Source organism: Myxocyprinus asiaticus, chromosome 46 (assembly GCF_019703515.2).
Source record: "Myxocyprinus asiaticus isolate MX2 ecotype Aquarium Trade chromosome 46, UBuf_Myxa_2, whole genome shotgun sequence".
In the NCBI taxonomy this organism is placed as follows: domain Eukaryota; kingdom Metazoa; phylum Chordata; class Actinopteri; order Cypriniformes; family Catostomidae; genus Myxocyprinus; species Myxocyprinus asiaticus.
In genome coordinates this window covers 1066900-1090000 of record NC_059389.1, presented here as the reverse complement: position 1 = coordinate 1090000, position 23101 = coordinate 1066900, and the positions used below count along the sequence as shown (strand labels likewise).

Sequence of the window (23101 nt, the reverse complement as noted above, 5' to 3'; positions counted from 1 at the left end):
TTGATGCTTTTCTCATCTTCTCCAAATGTGGTGAAGAAAAACATCTATCGAGTTCAGCTTCATACTGGGCTGGACCCTCTTTTCTCCGGAAGAATCTGGTCTGGTGGGATATAGTTTAGATTTCTGATCTGAAGATGGTAGAAGACTGGCCGACTTGTTCAGACTAATGACAATGTGACAGTGGTCTGAGAGAGGCAGCTGTGGCACCACTGTGAAGTAATTGATCTTGTTTTGGTCTAGATCTGTGTTGGTGTAGTCCACTGTGCTGCTGCCTAGAGAAGAGCAGTAGGTAAATCGGACCACAGAATCACCTTTTGTTCTACCGTTAACTATGTAGAGACCCAGACTTTTATAGAGCTGCAGAATTTGCTTTCCATTTTTGTTTATCGTGTCATCATAGCTCAGACGTGGTTTAGTAGGACGTTTGTTTTGATGTTTATTTGTATTACTAATAATAAACTTATCATCAAATGAACTAAAATAATCCAGTTCTTTCCCAGTTCTTGCATTCAGATCCCCATTATCAGTCTGAAACCGAATGATCTCAGATTGTAATGTGTTGAAGATCTCCTCATTATAATAGTGTGACTCATGTGGGACACAGGTACGTATCCTCATCTGTACAAATGAGTTCCTTTTTCATTTGAATCCAAATATGTGTTCTCCCTTTTTTAACCCTCTCTCTCTCTCTCTCTCTCTCTCTCTCTCTCTCTCGCACTGTCTCTCAATATCTCTCACTCTCTCTAAATCAAATAATCAAGTGATCCTATGGAGCACAAGAGTTTTCTATAAATCGCATTTGAAGTTATAGTCATAAAGTCCACTCCACAGCTGTAATTGTATTTCGAGTAATCTATAATTATATTGTTTGAGATCAAAGTGTAATTTTAAGACTGGGATTATTGAGTTTTTAATGTGAATGTGTCGTCTTAACTGTCCAATTAACCTAACTGGACTGAATTTAAAAGGCAGCACAGCTAAAGTATTTATAATATTTCCAACAGGGGACACTTTGAATCAAAGATTTAAGGTTAAAGGTGCACTTAGTAGTTTCTTCCTCATTAAAACATTTTTATTCCTAAAGAAATGAATAGTAATTTTGAAACATGTGTATAAAATCATAAGCACTTACTTGAGATGAAGACTCCAGTCATATCAGTAAGCTTATAAAAGCTTGTTTTTAATTCTCCATGGAGAGGGTCTCCTCATGGGGGCGGCCATGTTATGATCACATGACCAGCTGAATACTACTCGCTTAATCTCAGTAACCGTCCTGTTATTAAAAAACAAACAAAAATATCTCTGACGCTTTCTGCCTGTCAATCATTTTGCACGTTCTCATAGTGTTGTAGTTAGTGGCGGTTCTAGCTTGTATGTCTCAACACGCCCCCAAAGTTGTTGACCGGGGTTGGCGGCGTCTGTGTGGGTGCCGCATGCCGCATCTCCTAAGCAACCAAATTGGCCCGGTTGCTAGGGAGGGTAGAGTCACATGGGGTAACCTCCTCGTGGTCGTGATTAGTGGTTCTCGCTCTCAGTGGGGTGTGTGGTAAGTTGTGCGTGGATTGCGGAGAGTAGCATGAGCCTCCACATGCTGTGAGTCTCCGCGGTGTCATGCACAACGAGTCACGTGATAAGATGCGCGGATTGACGGTCTCAGAAGCGGAGGCAACTGAGATTCGTCCTCCGCCACCCAGATTGAGGTGAGTAACAGCGCCACCACGAGGACCTACTAAGTAGTGGGAATTGGGCATTCCAAACTGAGAGAAAAAGGGGAAAAAAAAGGCACTTACAGCACCTTTAATATTAAAAGCACAGTTTTTCATTGTTAATTCATATTGCATTAACTAATGTTAACATATGCAACTTTTAATTTTAAAAGTTTATTATTGAATGTTGAAAGCAATACTAACCAAAATTAACAAATGCTGCATTGTTCATTGTTATTTGTTTTAACAAATGTAGTTTACTAATATTAATAAATGGAACTTTATTGTAAAGAACTACCAATGTTCCACTGGACAACTCTGTATTCATTATTTAAATGTATCACCTGTACAGTATTATGATTTTTAGGATTGGTTCACAATCACACTGACCCCATTCTGGCAGCCCAGGAGAGCTGCTAGGAAGAGGATTCAGAGTCTGTGGAATTATCTGATGAGGCTCAAACAGACACATGGTCTAATCCTCAAATCCTGTCACATTGTTCTGGACAGCAGCTCGCTTTGTTGGATCTGATGCGATGCATCAAAAGGCCCAGAGCAGATCAGGCACATACCAACAGATCAGGGGCCTGTCCAGGATTTTTTGCCAGTGGTGGCAAAGGGGTGGCAAGAGTCGAGTATTGGATGGCATCCAGTAAATTCATCTGACAGGGGGTTTGTGCGGTGTCGTCTTGTGCTGGTGGGGGGGTGGGGGGGGGTTTTGTCTAGTGAGGCGAATGCTGTGTCCTCCCAGACACGGGTGGAACATTGTTATGGACCATGCGCGACACGGAAGGGTTAAGCCGTTGCGCACTGTCTCCAGGACACGAGCGGGGTCCGAGTTGGGGTGGCAAAGCTTGTTTTAGGGTGGCAGCTGCCACCCTGTGCCACCCTTCTGACCCCGCCCCTGCAACAGATCATTATCACATAACATACAACATTATATTACCAGATTTCAACTAGCATCAGTAGCAACTTCCCAAGCAAAAACAGCTAATAGATCTGCTTAAATAAACCCTCTGAGAAAAAGAAATCTAATCCCAGATGTTTCTGTAGAAGGGGCTTTTTTTTTAGTTTATTTATTATAATAGTACTAACAACACTATTTACTTAAAAGGTGGACTCAGTAACTTTTTATGTCACCTTAGACTTACACTGACACCTAGTGGTGTGGATGAAGCATCATTCAAAATCAATGGTTTTCAGTTACTGATGCCACTGTATAAATTCACTATTCAGAGTCAGACAGGATTAATTTAATCCATGAATAAAAGTGTCCAATAACTGGACGGTTACTGAGATTAAGCGAGCAGTATTCGGCTGGTTATGTGATTCTAAAATGGCTGCCCCCATGAGGAGACCCTCTCCATGTAGAATAAAAAAGCTTTTATAAGGTTCCTGATACGGTGTCTTCATCTCCTGTGAGTGCTCGTGATTTTATACATACGTTTAAAAATTACAATTCATGTCTTTAGGAGTAAACTTTTTTAATGAGGAAACAATTACTAAGTGCACCTTTAACCCTTTAAGCTTGGATGGGCCTGCTGTGAGAAAAAAAAATCATAGACAAAATCTTAATAACTACAGTCTTGATCAACATAAAATAGGTATCGTTTGAAAGCTTAGAAGCTGTAATTTACAATGTATACAGATATTATGACCAAAACTGGACAAATGCAGACAAATCAGAAGTGTTCAGTTTTGATAATTTATTAAAAATGTGCACTGTACTATTACAGTAATATTGTATATTGTGTTGCACTGTACATATTATTGCAATCAGTAAAAACTGATCAAATAGCTGGATCAAATTGTTGAAAAGCTCTCAAAGAGTAGAATACAACTTAGTATAGTGATGAAAATATAGTGAGTAATAGCTAATTATATGTCTTTGACAATTATGTTGGTGTTGCTTATATGCCGCATTTTAGCTTATAACTTCATGAAATAAACGGAACATAAAATGTCAAATACCATTATTTAGAGGTGGTGATTATCTTTCAAACGAGCCCACACACAAGATAATCAGATGCATAGATCATTAGATAATCCACATGAAGCACAATGTTACATATGACCACCAGGAGATGGCGCCAAATACATGACACAGACTCAATGATGACTCAGATGACACAGAACGAAACTCAGGGTGCGTCTCAATCAGCTCCCTAGTTCAGTAGTCAGGGCACTGATCAGGGAGTCAGCCATTTCTAGGGCTGTCTCAATTGCAAAATCGTTCCAGTACACTGAAAACTTTACTCCCTAAAAAAATCCCACAATGCACCATAAAAACCTGGGAGCATCGTTGCTCACTATGTTCCCTTACTGGAAACGGTATTCATGTCTTCTGAAGTCTCACAAGCCATTAGAAGACGAGCACAAGTGTAAATATATGATATCAAAGCCTTATTTTCTGTGTTGGTCATCCATAATGACCATGAAAGGGAAACAATTTCTAAATGTTAATGTTGTTAAAAGTAGGTTTAAAATACAAACCTTTATATTTTTAATTCTTTGTTTATGTAATTTATCCGTTATAATAACACTGTACGTTTGAATATCTTCAACGAAAATGAATGATAGTGTCATTTATACAGCGATGGTGCTGATTAATAACAGCTGCGCTTGAATGCGCGAGCTTGTTATCGTGTCACGGGGAATTGCGTCATAAGTGTCCCGGTGTTCAGTGGATGAACACCCATGCTATGGATACCTTTAGTTGTGTTTCTGTAACAGGAGCCAGCTGGTAGGTAGGTATCTGTGCTAGTATGTAAACCTCACTCCCCTGGCCTCAAGAGGCACACTAGCAACTGACGCTAGAGGCTGTAGCCTTTAGTCTCCTTGTTAGCGCACCTGCCTCCCATGCCGGGGGCGCCGGTTCAAGTCCCGCTCAGAGTGGGTCGAGTAGGACTGGTTATAGTGGTGCCGTGACCCAGATGGGAGTGAGGTTTAGGGGGTGAGTGTAATGGGAGCCAGCTGGTAGGTATCTGTGTAGTATGTAAACCTCACTCCCCTGACATCAAAAGGCGCACTAGCGACTGACACCAGAGGCAGTAGCCTTTAGCCTCCTCGTTAGCACGCCCTCCTCCCATGCCGGAGATGCCGGTTTGAGTCCCATTCAGAGTGGATCGAGTAGGACCAGTTACATCTGCATGTGTAATTAGTTCTTATGTACAATTATTATGTTTTATTTGTTTGGAGAGGCTTTTGGAAACTATGATAAATTATTTTTGATAAATTATTTTTGTTTGTCGTATTACATTTTTCTCAGATACAGTTGACATGATTGGGAACAAAACTAAAGCAGTTTTTCTGAGCCACCTTATTTATACCCTGAAATTTATAATGTCAAATCAGAAAAATAAGAAAAAAGTAAACATTTTCAACAGTTTCTTAGGCTGAGAGTCTCAGAATGTATCAGAATCTATATCATTAAAAATTGGCATATTTACAATGATACCAAACACTTGAACCTCCTTGATTATTTATTTATTTTTTGTTGAGTTATAAGCCTTTAATTTTTGGTATGCCACTGAAACAGGAAATCTTTAAAAACACCTTCAGAGCTTTAAAGGTTAACTTTAAATCTTGGATTCAAAATGTTTGGAAATATTATAAATACTTTAGCTGTGCTTAATTGGACAGTTAAGACGACACATTCACATTAAAAACTCAATAATCCCAGTCTTAAAATTACACTTTGATCTCAAATAATATAATTATAGATTACTCGAAATAAAATTACAGTTGTGGAGTGGACTTTATGACTACAACTTCATACAATTGCAAATTAAATGCGATTTGTAGAAATCTGAAAACAACAACAACAAAAACAACAACATAACAACAACAACCATTATAATAAATTAAAGTCTCTAAAACAAAACTGAAATGAAAATAAATCGTATAGAGTTTATATTCATATCCGCGCATGCGCATTGGCGGTGGGCGGGCGGACGCGTCAGAGTCGTTTGACGTCACCGCTGCTCTGCTTCCTTCTTCCGGGAGTGCTAGTGTTCAAACACCGTCTGCCGAGTGAAAAATAATGTCTCATCAAACGGGTATTCAGGGTAAGAACTGAGTTATTTACATGATTTATACATCAGAACGTGTTTGCGGAGAATGCACGAGCGCAGTCAGACTCACTTAGCGCCGAGTTTCGCTTAGAAAACGAATAAAAATGATTATAAACATTATCTGCCGCACTGATTTCAATGGGATCTCATCTTAATCAGTATAAATCATCATCATCATGCGTTGAATTGATAGTGTTTAGATGGACTGAGCGTTGTTTCAGTGTTGTGTGTGCATGTTTTACTCTCACGAGCGCACAGGCAACGCCTTCAGCGCGCGCCGCTCACGCTCCAGACTGCATGCATCCCTTAATATCATACTGAGTGCTTGTCAGCACATGCATTATAATGCATCCTTGTGTATAACATACTAAGTGTCTGTGCGTACTGTGGTTCATGTAGTATATGTAACACTGTGAGGATGCATGTTTGTGATGTCATCAAACTAGCCATACACGCACATTTTACACTAAAGAGTGTCCTCACATGAACAGTATGTAATATGATCATATTGAGAGCATGTGCATGTCTGTAATATAATCATACTTAGTGCATAGACATAAACAGCACATAGCATGCATTATTAATTGTGTACAAAGTAACTATGCTTTTATATAATATCATAAAACTCAATGCAAGTATTATAATGCATTGAACAAGGATGGGAAAAACCAGTTCACTGTTGGTTTGTAGCATGACATTTTAACTTTCAGTGTTTTTACAGTACCTAAATAACTTAATCTCTGTAAGTATAATGCATTTAAAGAATCAGCTGTCTCTCTTCACTCTGCTGTTATTATACCTTTGCAAATGTTTTTTTTTTTTTGTTGTTTTGGCCATTCATGTGTGTGTGTGTGTGTGTTTGGGTCTCTGGTCTTCTAGCTGCTGGAGAAGTAAAGGATGTTTTCGGCAATGCCAGAAACGGAGATTACAGACTTCTGAAGATCATCATTGAAAATGGTACGGCTGTGGTCATACTGGAGCCGTGTTCAAGCTAAAGAACAAAATTATCATTTTTAACTATTACAGTTTACAGACACGGTTATCAGCCAGTAATCTCAAAATGGCCAAATGTCGGTCAATCAATTGGCTAGTCTTAACATGCAAATATCTGTACCGCTAAAGCAAAAATCATTTAAAAGGACATGCATACTAGTGTCACATACTGTCCCATGCTTTCAGAGGAGCTGGTTTTAGGCCTCACTAAACCAGTGTGTCGTAGCTGGGAGGAAGACTATGATTCGCTCCTACTTCCTGTGCTGGATAAAGAGTTGCCCTGTTACATCCTGTACCGCCTTGACTCCAAAAACAGTCAAGGACACGAGTGGATCTTCATCGCCTGGTCACCTGACAACTCGCCAGTAAGATACACACACACACACACACACACACACACGAGTCAACTTTATGAGTTTGATTAGTGTTGAATCACATATTTCAGATTAGAACTATTAACAAAGTTGATTTGTTCTCAGATATTGATTTCTAAAAGTGCACCAGAAGTGTGTCAGAACACTATTTTTGTAAAGTTCTTCATTGGTTCAATAATGAACTCCCTTCTTCTCAAGAACCATTTTTGTCTATATAGGGTTTATAAGTTGTTAAATGGTTCTTTGGAGATGAACAAAGTTCTCAATGCTTCATTAGAGGTTCTTCAGATCAGTCTTTTGGTTTCTAGGTTCTTAAAAGCACCATAAAATTATCTGTGTGAAAGGTAAAGCTGAACATGTTACAACACGTCAAAGACTTTACACATGAATGTCTGTGTGTTCGAGTGATAAACACTGATCTGGAATCAGCTGATTCTCCCAAATCTTGTGGGGAAAAGTCAAAGCGATCTTAAACCGGTGAGAGCACTGAGATATAGACCTTTTTAAGTTTGTTGTAAACATTTATGTTGTCGTCTTCCATCATACGGTTTCCAGTTTTAGCGCTGTGGACTTCTAGAATGTCTCGTTAAAACTTTTTTTTCACACTCTCTCTAATTAATTTAATTTGTATGCTAACAATGTCCAACAGTGTATGTACATGATGCTCATGGAAATAACCTTTTTAACCTTTCTCAAATAAAATGGCGGGAGGATAATTTCATAGCTAATATTTTATGTATTCTAAATACACAAAATGAAATAATATTTTCACACTTTTTTGCATAATTTGACAAAATTACAGCTTGACTGGAAATGATGCTCAATAATAGGTGAGGGTCAAGTGTTTAGTATCATTGTAAATAAACTTTTTTTTTTTAATGATAATCATAATAATGACTGATACATTCTGAGACTCTCAGCCTACTGCTGAAAAAAAAAAAAGAATTGCCAAAATTATTTTTATTTTTTTTCTGATTTGACTTTATATATCTCTGAGTGTAAATAAGGTGGCTCCGAAAAAATGATTTTGTGTTGATACGACAAATCAATCAAAAGTTATAATATTACAAAAATAATTTATCCTAGTGTCCAAAAGCCTCTTCAAATAAATAAAACATAATAATTGAACATAAGAACTAATTACACATGCAAACACAACAATGACTAAAGGTTTGCATAGCATGCAGACATGATTTTAGTAATGAGATTTCACAGAATGAGTTTCATTCTGTGTCATTTGAGTCATCATTGAATCTGTGTCATGTATTTGGCGCCATCTCCTGGTGGCCATATGTAACATTGTGCTTCATGTGGATTATCTAATGACCTATGCATATGATTATCTTGTGTGTGGACTCGTTTGAAAGATAATCACCTCCTCTAAGTAATGGTATGTGATATTATATGTTCTGTTTATTTTTCGTGAAGTTATAAGTGAAAACGCTGCATATAAGCAACACCAACATAATACTTAGCTATTACTCGTTATATTTTTGTCTGCGAGTAAACCAAAAGTCTGGATCTAAAGGTTAAAACAGTAAAATCTATACATAAAATGACATTTAAAAAGTAGCAAAAATAAATGAAGACCTGGTGAAAGGTTTCCAGCTCATTTTTAATGTGACCTTCATGTAACAAAAAGAAAAAATTGAAATCTGTTTGTTTCAATAAAAAAATAAAATACCCATTGTTGTAGAAACACCCCATTATGAGTTTTTGATAACAGTGGCTCTCGTGTCGTCCGGCTGACACTCGGTGAAAATGTTTGAACATGTTTTTTAACTCAAATCAAACTCTTTTATTTGTTTTCTCCACAGGTGCGGCATAAAATGCTTTACGCGGCCACCAGATCCACGCTGAAGAAGGAGTTTGGACTCGCACACATTAAGGATGAGATTTTCGGCACTGCTAAGGTTCATACAAACATAAAATTATCATGCTTTTTACTCCAAACTGTTCTTTTAAATGTTGGCAAAGATTTATCTTTGTACTGTAGTGAATAAAACTCTTTGTGTGTGTCAGGATGATGTTTCCCTAAGCGGTTATAAGAAACACGTCACCTCACAGTCCGCTCCTGTACCACTGACTGCAGCTGAGGAGGAACTACGACAGATTAAACTCAGTGAGGTAACCATTTTTGAGCAACTATCAAACATATTCTTGGATCTTTTGACTGATCCTGTGGCATCACTGTAGAGTGTCATGTGATTTTGAGTGGGAGTCATTGGCTCTCAAGTCATGACCATATACAGACATGCAGTGAAACACACTGGTAGGCCCCACCCTTAAAAATGGCCAATCAGAGAGAGAGAGACGCAGTAAAAACAGGAAGTAAGGGGTTTCATTTTCCTTAAAAAGCCACCTGCTGACTGAGGGAAAGAGACCAACATAGCATGATTAATCTGATATCAGTTCATTTATTATTTATTTATTTATTTATTGGAAAGCAGAAATACAAAGACTAAAATAAACATTTGACTTCCTTGCATTTATTTTTTATGATAGCAGAATTTTATAATTTCAATTTTATATTAATCACTGTCATTGACTCGTGATCCGCTGAAATTAACCTCTCTCTGTCTCTCACTGCAGGTTCAGACAGATATCAATGTGAACACTACGAAGCAAACTCTTCAGGGAGTAGCGTTCCCTTTGGACGGAGAGGCCTTCGCTGCATTACAGCAGTTCAAAGACAAGAAACTCAACTACGTCCAGCTTGTGAGAGAATTCAGAGTTCCTACGGTCATGGAAAACTTAGAAATATCAGGGAATTACAAAAAAAAATAGTGTTTTCCATGCAAATTTCTACAGAGCCCTTTAAAGGACAGAGACTGTGTGGGTGGCGTATTCGGGGGCCGGTGCGCTCTCTCTCTCTCTCTCTCTCTCTCTCTCTCTCTCTCAATTATTTTTTTATTTTATTTTGAACATCCAAACGTAAGACATTTATTCACACTTTTCAGTATACAAACAGGCTTTTCAGCCTGCTGTCACCCACACACACATTCGGCTTCGTGCGTCTCTCTCCCCGTCTGCTGCTGCTGCTGCTGTCTCCTCTCCTTAAGTACTCCCATGTGTCTCTCTGAAACCCGAGACAGGCGTGGAGCACAGGTGGAACTCATTCTCCCATCATTTGCCCCAGCGTCACTCTGCCCAGCGTTGCTCGGCCCCACTCCGATCGCCACAGCAAACTAATGTGAGGGAACGCAAACTGTTGTGAAGGAACAGAAACCATTGCGAGGGAACGCAAACCTATTGCGAGGGAGCGCAAACCTTATTGCGAGGGAACGCAAAACATATTGCGAGCTAACACAAGCCATTTGTAGGGAACGCAAATTATTGCGAGGGAATGCAAACCATATTGTGTGCTAATGCAAACCATTATGAGGGAACGCAAACTGTTGCGAAGGAACAGAAACCATTATGAGGGAGCGCAAACTGTTGCGAAGGAACAGAAACCATTGCGAGGGAACGCAAACTGTTGCGAAGGAACAGAAACCATTATGAGGGAGCGCAAACTGTTGCGAAGGAACGCAAACCTATTGCGAGGGAACGCAAACCTATTGCGAGGGAGCGCAAACCTTATTGCGAGGGAACGCAAAACATATTGCGAGCTAACGCAAGCCATTTGTAGGGAACGCAAATTATTGCGAGGGAATGCAAACCATATTGTGTGCTAATGCAAACCATTATGAGGGAACGCAAACTGTTGCGAAGGAACAGAAACCATTATGAGGGAGCGCAAACTGTTGCGAAGGAACAGAAACCATTGCGAGGGAACGCAAACTGTTGCGAAGGAACAGAAACCATTATGAGGGAGCGCAAACTGTTGCGAAGGAACAGAAACCATTGCGAGGGAACGCAAACTGTTACGAAGGAACAGAAACCATTGTGAGGGAACGCAAAACATATTGCAAGCTAATGCAAACTATTTGTAGGGAACGCAAGCCATTGCGAGGGAGCACAACATATTGCGTGCTAACGCAAACTGTAGGGAACAGAAACCATTGCGAGGGTATGCAAACTATTGTGAGGGAACGCAAAACTTATTGCAAGCGAACGCAAACCATTTGTTGGGAACGCAAACCATTGCGAGGGAACACAAAATATTTGTCGGGAACACAAATTATTGCGAAGGATTGCAAACCATGGCGAGGGAATGCAAACCTTTGCGAGGGAACACAAAGCATATTGCGAGCTAATGCAAACTATTTGAGGGAACAGAAACCAATGCGAGGGAACGCAAAACGTATTGCGAGAGAATGCAAAACTATTGCGAGAGAACGCAAAACATATTGCGAGCTAACGTGAACCATTGCGAGGGAACGCAAAGCATATTGCGAGCTAATACAAACTATATGTAGGGAACAGAAACCATTGCGAGGGAATGCAAAGCATATTGCGAGCTAACGCAATCTATTTGTAGGGAACAGAAACCATTGCGAGGGAATGCAAAACATTGCGAGCTAACGCAAACTGTTTGTAGGGAACGCAAACCTCATTGCGAGGGAACGCAAACCTCATTGCGAGGGAACGCAAAATATATTGCGAGCTAACGCAAAGTATTGCTAAGGAACGCAAAACATATTGCGAGCTAACACAGACTAATTGGAAGGCACGAAAACCTCATTGCGAGCGAACGCAAACCTCATTGCGAGCGAACGCAGACTATCGCGAGGGAACGCAAACTATTGTGAGAGAATGCAAAACTATTGCTAGGGAATGCAGAACTATTTTAAAAAAGAATCAATAGATGCCACCCTGTCATCTAAGGGGCTCTGTAAATTTTTGAAATGAATGTACATTTTTAAATATTCACTGGCAAAATTTTTTTCAAATTCTCTGTAACATCTGTGCAGTGATTTTTAAAAATCCTTCTCGAAAAACTGGAAAAGTCTTGGAATTTCATTGATCGAAAAATGCAGAATATCTGAGAATAATCTAAGGTCTTTCTACCAGAGATTTCTCCATTTTTCATCATGCATGTCTGTTGTTTCATGATAGATCATTAATTTTGAGGAGGAGTTGATTATGTTGTCAAACACGGATGCCACAGAAGTGAAAGATTTACCTAAGAGAATTCCTAAAGACGCTGCGCGATATCACTTCTTCCTCTACAAACACTCACACGAGGGTGACTACCTTGAGTCTATAGGTACAAACATCAGCAAACAGATGTTTCTATACATTTACAACATAGAAATTGTATGCTAATTTTTAAAATGATATCCACTAATTCACCGACGTACTCTCGGCTGTTTGTTTCAGTGTTTATTTACTCCATGCCGGGTTACAGCTGTGGAATCAAAGAGCGGATGTTGTACTCCAGCTGTAAGAATCCGCTGTTGGAGATGGTGGAGAACAAACTGCACATGGAGGTCGAGAAGAAGGTCAGATCTTTTTGTGACGTTACATATTTACTAAATTTGACAACTTAATCTGGTGACGTTCATCAGTTTGGTGAAACTATTAGGAATAGTATCAGATGTTACGTTGTTTAGAAAATGTAAAAATTAGAACTAACAAAAATAATATGTAAAAGTAAAATGCATGTATTTTTTCAAATGTATGAGTTGGCCAGCATTGATTAGTGATTATGACCAAAATACAGCCTTAGCCTCAGCCTTTTTGTCGTCTTACCATTGATGCGTTATTCAAGAACCATTTGGTCTACCGAAAAGCTTTTGATAACCTTTTATCGTAAATTTTATGCAAATTGGATGTACGGCCTAGTTTAAAAAAGCTGATTTTCAATGAAATACAAAATGTCGGACAGGGAGTATGGCTGGCCATGGAAAATTTGGTATCATTGTACTTGGATAATAGGCTTATTAGCGTTTTATTATCATTTCACCACTAGGTGGCGCTGTGCCAAAATGTCGCGAAGATACAGCCTCAAGTCCATTTTGGCCAAGTTTTTGTCATGAATGTCTCTAAATGATACATTTAAAATTTTAAGCAAACTGGACACACGGTTTAGGAGGAGTTAAAAAAAGTAGGTTTTTCTGACATTTCAAAATGGCAGAAAATCTAGTGGGCGGAGCTTCAAAACAATGCGACCCATTGGGACTCGGAATGAGCCAAGGAATCAGATGAATAAATGGTTTCTAGGACTTACGGTTCAAAAGTTATAGGCCGAAACATGTGCGCAACTTTGAACAGTTGGTGGCTCTAGAAGGTTTGAGATAGAGACCCTAAATTTGGGTCAGTTACATTTGAGAGTGTCCTCAATCAGTGTGCCAAATTTCACAACTTTTCTAAAAAGGCTTCTATAGGCTGCCAGAGACTTCATGAGCATAAGAACACGAACGGATCTAACTTTCAGTGCTTGTTAGCTCGTTAAAATCAAAATCTCACTGTCACTTTTTTCTACTCTGTTTACAGGGTTCGCATAAGGTCCTTCAAGTTCTTGAATTTAGCTTTTATAAATTTAAGTACTGGAATACCAGGAAAATCACCTTGCTTTTTTGAAAAGTGCTTGAAATTAGAACATTTCTTCCGTGTAATGTGTGTCCATCAGAAACAAGATCCATGCACTCCACTTTCATTAAATAAAGTGTCTTAATTTCCTTTATTCTTAACAGTCAGTTGCTGATCAAAACATAAAAATAAACATTAATTTTAATCACACATCACATAGTAAAGAAATGGTGCGGCCAAAGCACTGAACTGCCGCCGTTCTTAAAGAGACAGTACTTTTTTTAAAGCTTGTTATACAAATGAATGTTAACTCGATGTAAATATTTGAAGTCACTCACATTCTACATGTCTGTCAAACTCCATTCATTTAATGTATTTCTGTAATATTATTTTAATGACATAAAGATTGTGGCATGTAATTCTCTGATTAAAATTTACCGTGTTTTTACACTTCAGATGGAGATCGATAATGGCGATGAGGTGACGGCTGACTTCCTGTACGATGAGGTTCATCCAAAGCAACACGCGCACAAGCAGGCGTTCGCTAAACCCCGCGGCCCGCAAGGCAGGAAGGGTGAACGCAGAATCACGCGGCGACCCGGAGAGGGCGACGACACCGGCGATGATTAACTGAACATCAACAAACAAAATCAAAGAGGCCACGTCTGTACGCCACAAAACTGTCGAACGTTTATTTTTCATAAAACACCCTCATGAACTATGCACGCTATGACCCGAACACATCTGTTTTCACGATTTCTGTGGTTCGTGTTAACGAAATGAACGTAATTGTTGTGTTACCATAAAACCAACCCCCCAAAAAAGGTCAACATTCATAAATCTGCCATCATAATAGTATCAATAATGCATAACTTCAATTGAAACACAAAAATTTGTTTATTAAAATTAACAATACACATCATGATTGTCAAACATGCAAAATATTTACAGCAACGTCACAAGTTCTTCAAAAAATGAAAAGCTGAACTTGTGTGCAATTATGATCAATGACATTGTATATAATTCAGACTTTAAACTGTGCCAAATTCACAACAGGTTAACCAGTCGTTAAGATTGTCGTAGTTAATGCTGAAACACAAAACGAAAAAACGTGACCTCCACGAACGCCCCCCATTCCTGAATGATCGCCATTCCTCTTACTTTGTTATATTGTATGGAAGGATATTCACGACTATTTTCAAAACAAGTGTGTGTTGTTTTCAGAGAATCTTCACGCGGCTTCATTTCCCATTCTTAGTGGAAAGTTTAAATAATGTACACAAACGCACATCTCCCTCTTGGTCATCGACAGCAAGGCGGCAGGTGCTCTAAAATGTGGTCGATTGTAACTGATTTTGCTTCCCATTACAAACACGCCCCACAGTATAAACTCCCACCCCCAAAACTGACCGGTGTCTCTGTAAGGCATCGGAAATGCAAGTGCAAAGGGAATTGCGATTACATTTGAATTTCGGCAGTCTCCTTACGGGACGCGAGGAGGTGAAATAGCAAACGGGGTAATTAATATTGCTTTTTCAATACATTTTAAGACATAGGAAATGTAATTGCAAATGGACTTTGCTTTTCCAATTGAAATTTGGCAGACGTATATTTGTGTAAATGGTAAAACGGTAATACGCAATTTGCAATTGCATTTGGATTATGTCAGAATTTATGTGTCCACAAATAGAAAACGCAACTGCAAATACAATATGTTTTGAAAATAGTCCTGAAAATCCTTCCATAGTATTGTTTTATTTGTCTATTTAAGGGAAATCTTAAATTACATCTGACGAATCACCAATGTCTGTTTCCATTTTAACACTGTCCTTTTTTACGGCATAAATAAAATTCACATTTTTTGATAAGATTGTGCCAAGACGTTCATTTTTCTATGCAAGTGCTGTTCATTTGATAACTGTTGTCTCTTATCTTGTTTTGCGGTGTTGTTTCTCTGATCGTGGTGTGAATTATATTTCCCCAGCGTCTTCAGAGGTGCTGATAATTCCATTACGATGGAGCAAGTTCAGAACGCAAGCGAATTTTAATGATGAATTTGAGGCCGTTGCTAAAAAGGGAAGACAGAACTATGTGAATTTAAATAAATCAAAGAATTTGGGGTGTATGGGGTCAAAGGTCAAAACGAACAGGTCACATTGAATATTCCTCATCTACTGAAGGTCAGTTTTTGGCAAACACTGTTTTACATCTGGACTGTGACATCAGCTGCTCTTGAGTTTCATATGTAGCTGTATGTGATATCACATGTACAGATGTCTTCAAATAATCCTCTCTGTACAACTTATGTTTTTTAAATAAAATATTTAAATCATTGAATGGATTGTTCTTTATTGTGTAATGCTGGTGAGGTTCACAGAAAGTTCAGGATCATGTTAACCAATATTTAAATAAAAAGCACTTTGTGGCTAAAATTCTGCAGGAATATACAAGAAATGTAGATTTGTTGTGGATTCACCGCGAGCATCTCTTATCCAGAGCTCTGGGAATGTTTATGGAAAAGATCCTCCAACTCAGATACAACCTTGCAATTTAAACAAAATAAGAGAAAAAAAAAAGAGCAGAAAATTAAGGGTTTAATATATAATCAACACTATAAAGAAACCTAAAAAGATACTTTTCTTATGTACTAGTAATAACGTAATCTATTATATGATACATTTTATTTGTTATGCATTGCTAAATGTAAAGCTAAATATTCAAATCTTTAAATAAGACGTCAAATTTAAATAAATATACATTTTATATAATAATAATAATGTTAATATATATATATATATATATATATACACACACACACACACACACACACACACACACACACACACACACACACTGGCAGCCAAAAGTTTGGAATAATGTACAGATTTTGCTGCTTCAGAAGGAAATTGGTACTTTAATTCACCAAAGTGGCATTCAACTGATCACAAAGTAAAGTCAGGACATTACTGATGTAAAAAACAGCACCATCACTATTTGAAAAAAGTCATTTTTGATCAAATCTAGACAGCAGCCATCACTCCAACACCTTATCCTTGAGTAATCATGATAAATTGATCATTTGGTACTAGAAAATCACTTGCCATTATATCAAACACAGTTGAAAGATATTTGGTTTGTTAAATGAAGATTAACATTGTCTTTGTGTTTGTTTTTGAGTTGCCACAGTATACAATAGACTGACATGTCTTAAGGTCAATATTAGGTCAAAAATGGCCAAAAAGAAACAGCTTTCTCTAGAAACTCATCAGTCAATCATTGTTTTGAGGAATGAAGGCTATACAATGCTTGAAACTGCCAAAAAACTGAACATTTCAAAGGTGTACACTACAGTCTTCAAAGACAAAGGACAACTGGCTCTAACAAGGACAGAAAGAGATGTGGAAGACCAGATGTACAACTAAACAAGAGGATAAGTACATCAGAGTCTCTAGTTTGAGAAATAGACACCTCACATGTCCTCAGCTGACAGCTTCATTGAATTCTACCCGCTCAACACCAGTTTCATGTACAACAGTAAAGAGAAGACTCGGGGTGCAGGCTTTATGGGAAGAATTGCAAAGAAAAGCCACTTATGGGAAAGAAAAGAAAAGGTTAGAGTGGGCAAAGAAACACAGACATTGGACAACAGATAATTGGAAAAGAGTGTTATGGATCTTAATCCCATTGAGCTTTTGTGGGATCAGCTAGACTGTAAGGTGCGTGAGAAGTGCCCGACAAGACAGTCACATCTATGGCAAGTGCTACAGGAAGTGTGGGGTGAAATGTCACCTGAGTATCTGGACAAACTGACAGCTAGAATAACAAGGATCTGCAAAGCTGTCATTGCTGCACGTGGAGGATTTTTAGATGAGATCTTTGAAGTAGTTTAAGAAGATTTTTTTCAAATTGTAATAATAATTTTTCACATTATTAATGTCCTGACTATACATTGTGATCAGCTGAATGCCACTTTGGTGAATAAAAGTACCAATTTCTTTCCATAAGAGCAAAATCTGTACAATATTCCAAACTTTTGGCTGCCAGTGTATGTGTGTGTGTATATATATATATACTGTATATACACATCGATCAGCCACAACGTTAAAACCACCTGCCTAATATTGTGTAGGTCCCCCTCGTGCCACCAAAACAGCAGCAACCCACATCTCAGTATAGCATTCAGAGATTATATTCTTCTCACCACAATTGTACAGAGTGGTTATCTGAGTTATCGTAGACTTTGTCAGTTTGAACCAGTCTGGTCATTCTCTGTTGACCTCTCTCATCAACAAGACATTTCCATCACACAACTGCCGCTCACTGGATGTTTTTTGTTTTTGGCACCATTCGGAGTAAATTCTAGACTGTTGTGTGTATACATATATATATATATATATATATATATATATATATATATTAGTATATATGGACAGTCGGAACTGGACCTTGGAGAGGTGGAAGAAGGTTGCCTGGTCCGATAAGTCCCGTTTTCTTTTACATCACGTGGATGGCTGTGGACGTGTGCGCAGATTACCTGGGGAAGTGATGGCACCAGGATGAACTGTGGAAAGACGAAAAGCCGGTGGAGGGAGTGTAATTCTCTGGGCAATGTTCTGCTGGGAAACCCTGGGTCCGTCCATTCATGTGGATGTTACTGCGACACGTGCCACCTACATAAACATAGTTGCAGACCAGATACACCCCTTCATGGCAATGGTATTCCCTGATAGCAGTGGCCTCTTTCAGTAGGATAATACACCCTGCCACACTGCACACATTGTTCGTGAATGGTTTGAGGAACATGATGAATAGTTCAATGTGCTGCCCTGGCCTCCTAATTCCCCAGATCTCAATCCGATTGAGCATCTATGGGATGTGCTGGACCAACATGTCCGATCCATGGCGGCTCCACCTCGTGACTTACAGGACTTGAAGGATCTGCTAATGTCTTGGTGCCAGATACCACAGGACACCTTCAGAGGTCTTGTTTTAGCAGCACGCGGAGGACCAACAGCATATTAGGCAGGTGGTCATAATGTTTTGGCTCATCAGTGTATATACTGTATTTAAAATGCAAAGGATAAATCTACATTTCAATGTTTAAATTATATAAATACACACCTCTTTGCTAGTGGGTCTTTTGTTTTTCTTCTCACTAAGACATTGAGATGAACTGTCATACATCTGCTCCACCTCCTCCATCATCCATCCCTCCATCTTCTGATCAATAAACTCCTGCAGAGAGATCTCCTCATCGATTTCAGTTTAGAAGATCTTCTGATCGAACGTTCATTTTACACTTACACATACTTTGTTTTATCAGTTTGTGTTCACTGACCAGAAGTTTTGGATCACGACTTTCATCAACCGGAGGAAGTCCAGACAACATTTCCAGAAAAACCTGCAAAATAAACACATCATAAATGATATTAAATATGATGTCTACTCTGCTATGGTTCATGAGTTCTCCAGGCACAGGCTTTAAACAATAAAACTAATGTCTCAGCACGAGTGAGCGAATAATGACAGAATTTTACATTTTAAGTGACCTACTTCTCGAGTGTTTTAATATTAATGTAATTAAAAACAGCAGATTATCAGAGTGGCCGTAACATACCACCCCGAAGCTGAAGATGTCTGATTTGGGTGTGATCTCTCCTCTCAGAGCTTCTTGCACCATGTAAGCTGTAGTACCCACAATCCTCTGCATCATGACCGTTGAGCACGACTATTTGTCTGAAGCTCGTGTCAAACCAAAGTCAGAGATCTTCGGAACAAAGCGTTCATCCAACAAGATTTTTGCGCTGTTAAACTGATAGAAAGACACTTATACTTTTCAGTGGTATGTGATGTTGCATCGTGGTTTAAGATCTTGGCTGGTAACACAAAGGTTGTAAGTTCAAGCAGAACAAGAGCAGTCTGGCACAAGTTTGACTCTCACCTCTTCACATCACGATGAATATGATTATTACATTGCAGATACTCCAGAACTCTTGCTGTTCCAATGGCGACAGAACATCTCGTCTGCCACGAGAGAGGAGCACTTCCTTCCTGTAAGAAAAACGTTCAGCACTGGAATCAACACAAGTTTGGCTTCGGGGGATATTTTTATATTTATATTGAGTTTATATACACTATATTGCCAAAAGTATTCGCTCATCTGCCTTTAGACGCATATGAACTTAAGTGACATCCCATTCTTAATCCATAGGGTTTAATAAGACGTTGGCCCACCCTTTGCAGCTATAACAGCTTCAACTCTTCTGGGAAGGCTTTCCATAAGGTTTAGGAGTGTGTTTATGGGAATTTTTGACCATTCTTCCAGAAGCGCATTTGTGAGGTCAGACACTGATGTTGGACGAGAAGGCCTGGCTCGCAGTCTTCGCTCTAATTCATCCCAAAGGTGCTCTATCGGGTTGAGGTCAGGACTCTGTGCAGGCCAGTCAAGTTCTTCCACACCAAACTCGCTCATCCATGTCTTTATGGACCTTGCTTTGTGCACTGGTGCGCAGTCATGTTGGAACAGGAAGGGGCCATCCCCAAACTGTTCCCACAAAGTTGGGAGCATGGAATTGTCCAATATCTCTTGGTATGCTGAAGCGTTCAGAGTTCCTTTCACTGGAACTAAGGGGCCAAGCCCAGCCCCTGAAAAACAACCCCACACCATAATCCCCCCTCCACCAAACTTCACAGTTGGCACAATGCAGTCAGACAAGTACCGTTCTCCTGGCAACCGCCAAACCCAGACTCGTCCATCAGATTGCCAGATGGTGAAGCATGATTCGTCACTCCAGAGAACGCGTCTCCACTGCTCTAGAGTCCAGTGGCGGCGTGGTTTACACCACTGCATCCGACGCTTTGCATTGCACTTGGTGATGTATGGCTTGGATGCAGCTGCTCGGCCATGGAAACCCACTCCATGAAGCTCTCTACACACTGTTCCTGAGCTAATCTGAAGGCCACATGAACTTTGGAGGTCTGTAGCGATTGACTCTGCAGAAAGTTGGCGACCTCTGCACACCATGCGCCTCAGCATCCGCTGACCCCGCTCTGTCATTTTCGTGGCTGAGTTGCCGTCATTCCCAATCGCCTCCACTTTGTTATAATACCACTGACAGTTGACTGTGGAATATTTAGTAGCGAGGAAATTTCACGACTGGACTTGTTGCACAGGTGGCATCCTATCATAGTACCACGCTGGAATTCACTGAGCTCCTGAGAGTGGCCCATTCTTTCACAAATGTTTGTAGAAGCAGTCTGCATGCCTAGGTGCTTCATTTTATACACCTGTGGCCATGGAAGTGATTGGAACACCTGAATTCAATTATTTGGATGGGTGAGTGAATACTTTTGGCAATATAGTGTATATTCGATTCTGTGTTTACCAAACACGCCAATCGATCAAGCAGCGATCCATTGGGCATATACAGTGCATCCGGAAAGTATTCACAGCGCTTCACTTTTTTCACATTTTGTTATGTTACAGCCTCATTCCAAAATGGATTAAATTAATTATTTTCCTCATAATCCTACAAACAATACCCCATAATGACAACGTGAAAGAAGTTTGTTTGAAAACGAAAAAAATCACATGTACATAAGTATTCACAGCCTTTGCCATGACACTCAAAATTGGGGTATTGTTTGTAGAATTTTGAGGAAAATAATGAATTTAATCCATTTTGGAATAAGGCTGTAACATAACAAAATGTGGAAAAAGTGAAGTGCTGTGAATACTTTCCGGATGCACTGTACGCGTACACCAAACATAGATGCTGCCCGTCGCTGGAGTACCGGACCATATTCACCAGATTATCATGTTTCAGACTGTCAGAAAAGGGAATAAATAGTCCTAACATCACTTCATACACTCTTTTGCTGCAGATTACCAAAAATGATTTGTTTACATTTGAATGTTTGACAATTGGAGTTTGAATTAACAAGCATTCCGTTGGCCCATTTGAACATTCCGTTAATACAAAGTGTCAATCGTTAGATATTTTGCTATATTGTGATATGTAAATACAGGTGCATCTCAATAAATTAGAATGTCGTGGAAAAGTTCATTTATTTCAGTAATTCAACTCAAATTGTGAAACTCGTGTATTAAATAAATTCAATGCACACAGACTGAAGTAGTTTAAGTCTTTGGTTCTTTTAATTGTGATGATTTTGGCTCACATTTAACAAAAACCCACCAATTCACTATCTCAAAAAATTAGAATACATCATAAGACCAATAAAAAAAACATTTTTAGTGAATTGTTGGCCTTCTGGAAAGTATGTTCATTTACTGTATATGTACTCAATACTTGGTAAGGGCTCCTTTTGCTTTAATTACTGCCTCAATTTGGCATGGCATGGAGGTGATCAGTTTGTGGCACTGCTGAGGTGGTATGGAAGCCCAGGTTTCTTTGACAGTGGCCTTCAGCTCATCTGCATTTTTTGGTCTCTTGTTTCTCATTTTCCTCTTGACAATACCCCATAGATTCTCTATGGGGTTCAGGTCTGGTGAGTTTCCAGGCCAGTCAAGCACACCAACACCATGGTCATTTAACCAACTTTTGGTGCTTTTGGCAGTGTGGGCAGGTGCCAAATCCTGCTGGAAAATGAAATCAGCATCTTTAAAAAGCTGGTCAGCAGAAGGAAGCATGAAGTGCTCCAAAATTTCTTGGTAAACGGGTGCAGTGACTTTGGTTTTCAAAAAACACAATGGACCAACACCAGCAGATGACATTGCACCCCAAATCATCACAGACTGTGGAAACTTAACACTGGACTTCAAGCAACTTGGGCTATGAGCTTCTCCACCCTTCCTCCAGACTCTAGGACCTTGGTTTCCAAATGAAATACAAAACTTGCTCTCATCTGAAAAGAGGACTTTGGACCACTGGGCAACAGTCCAGTTCTTCTTCTCCTTAGCCCAGGTAAGACGCCTCTGATGTTGTCTGTGGTTCAGGAGTGGCTTAACAAGAGGAATACGACAACTGTAGCCAAATTCCTTGACATGTCTGTGTGTGGTGGCTCTTGATGCCTTGACCCCAGCCTCAGTCCATTCCTTGTGAAGTTCACCCAAATTCTTGAATCGATTTTGCTTGACAATCATAAGGCTGCGGTTCTCTCGGTTGGTTGTGCATCTTTTTCTTCCACACGTTTTCCTTCCACTCAACTTTCTGTTAACATGCTTGGATACAGCACTCTGTGAACAGCCAGCTTCTTTGGCAATGGATGTTTGTGGCTTACCCTCCTTGTGAAGGGTGTCAATGATTGTCTTCTGGACAACTGTCAGATCAGCAGTCTTCCCCATGATTGTGTAGCCTAGTGACCCAAACTGAGAGACCATTTTGAAGGCTCAGGAAACCTTTGCAGGTGTTTTGAGTTGATTAGCTGATTGGCAGGTCACCATATTCTAATTGTTTGAGATAGTGAATTGGTGGGTTTTTGTTAAATGTGAGCCAAAATCATCACAATTAAAAGAACCAAAGACTTAAACTACTTCAGTCTGTGTGCACTGAATTTATTTAATACACGAGTTTCA

At 39.4% G+C, this 23101-nt stretch overlaps 1 protein-coding gene and 1 pseudogene across 1 annotated transcript; one reads left to right on the top strand and one right to left on the bottom strand.

The window, feature by feature from the left end:
• Positions 1-5681: 5681 nt before the first annotated feature.
• On the top strand, positions 5682-15431 carry LOC127436238 (twinfilin-1-like). Its single transcript, XM_051690278.1, has 9 exons — positions 5682-5773; positions 6659-6736; positions 6959-7137; positions 8964-9059; positions 9169-9273; positions 9739-9864; positions 12148-12298; positions 12412-12533; positions 14020-15431. The coding sequence occupies exons 1-9, from the start codon at positions 5749-5751 to the stop codon at positions 14191-14193; spliced, it is 1056 nt and encodes a 351-aa protein (XP_051546238.1). The 5' UTR covers positions 5682-5748; the 3' UTR covers positions 14194-15431.
• Positions 15432-16051: 620 nt separating this feature from the next.
• LOC127435670 (interleukin-1 receptor-associated kinase 4-like) overlaps positions 16052-23101 on the bottom strand; it is a 38650-nt pseudogene continuing 31600 nt past the window's right edge.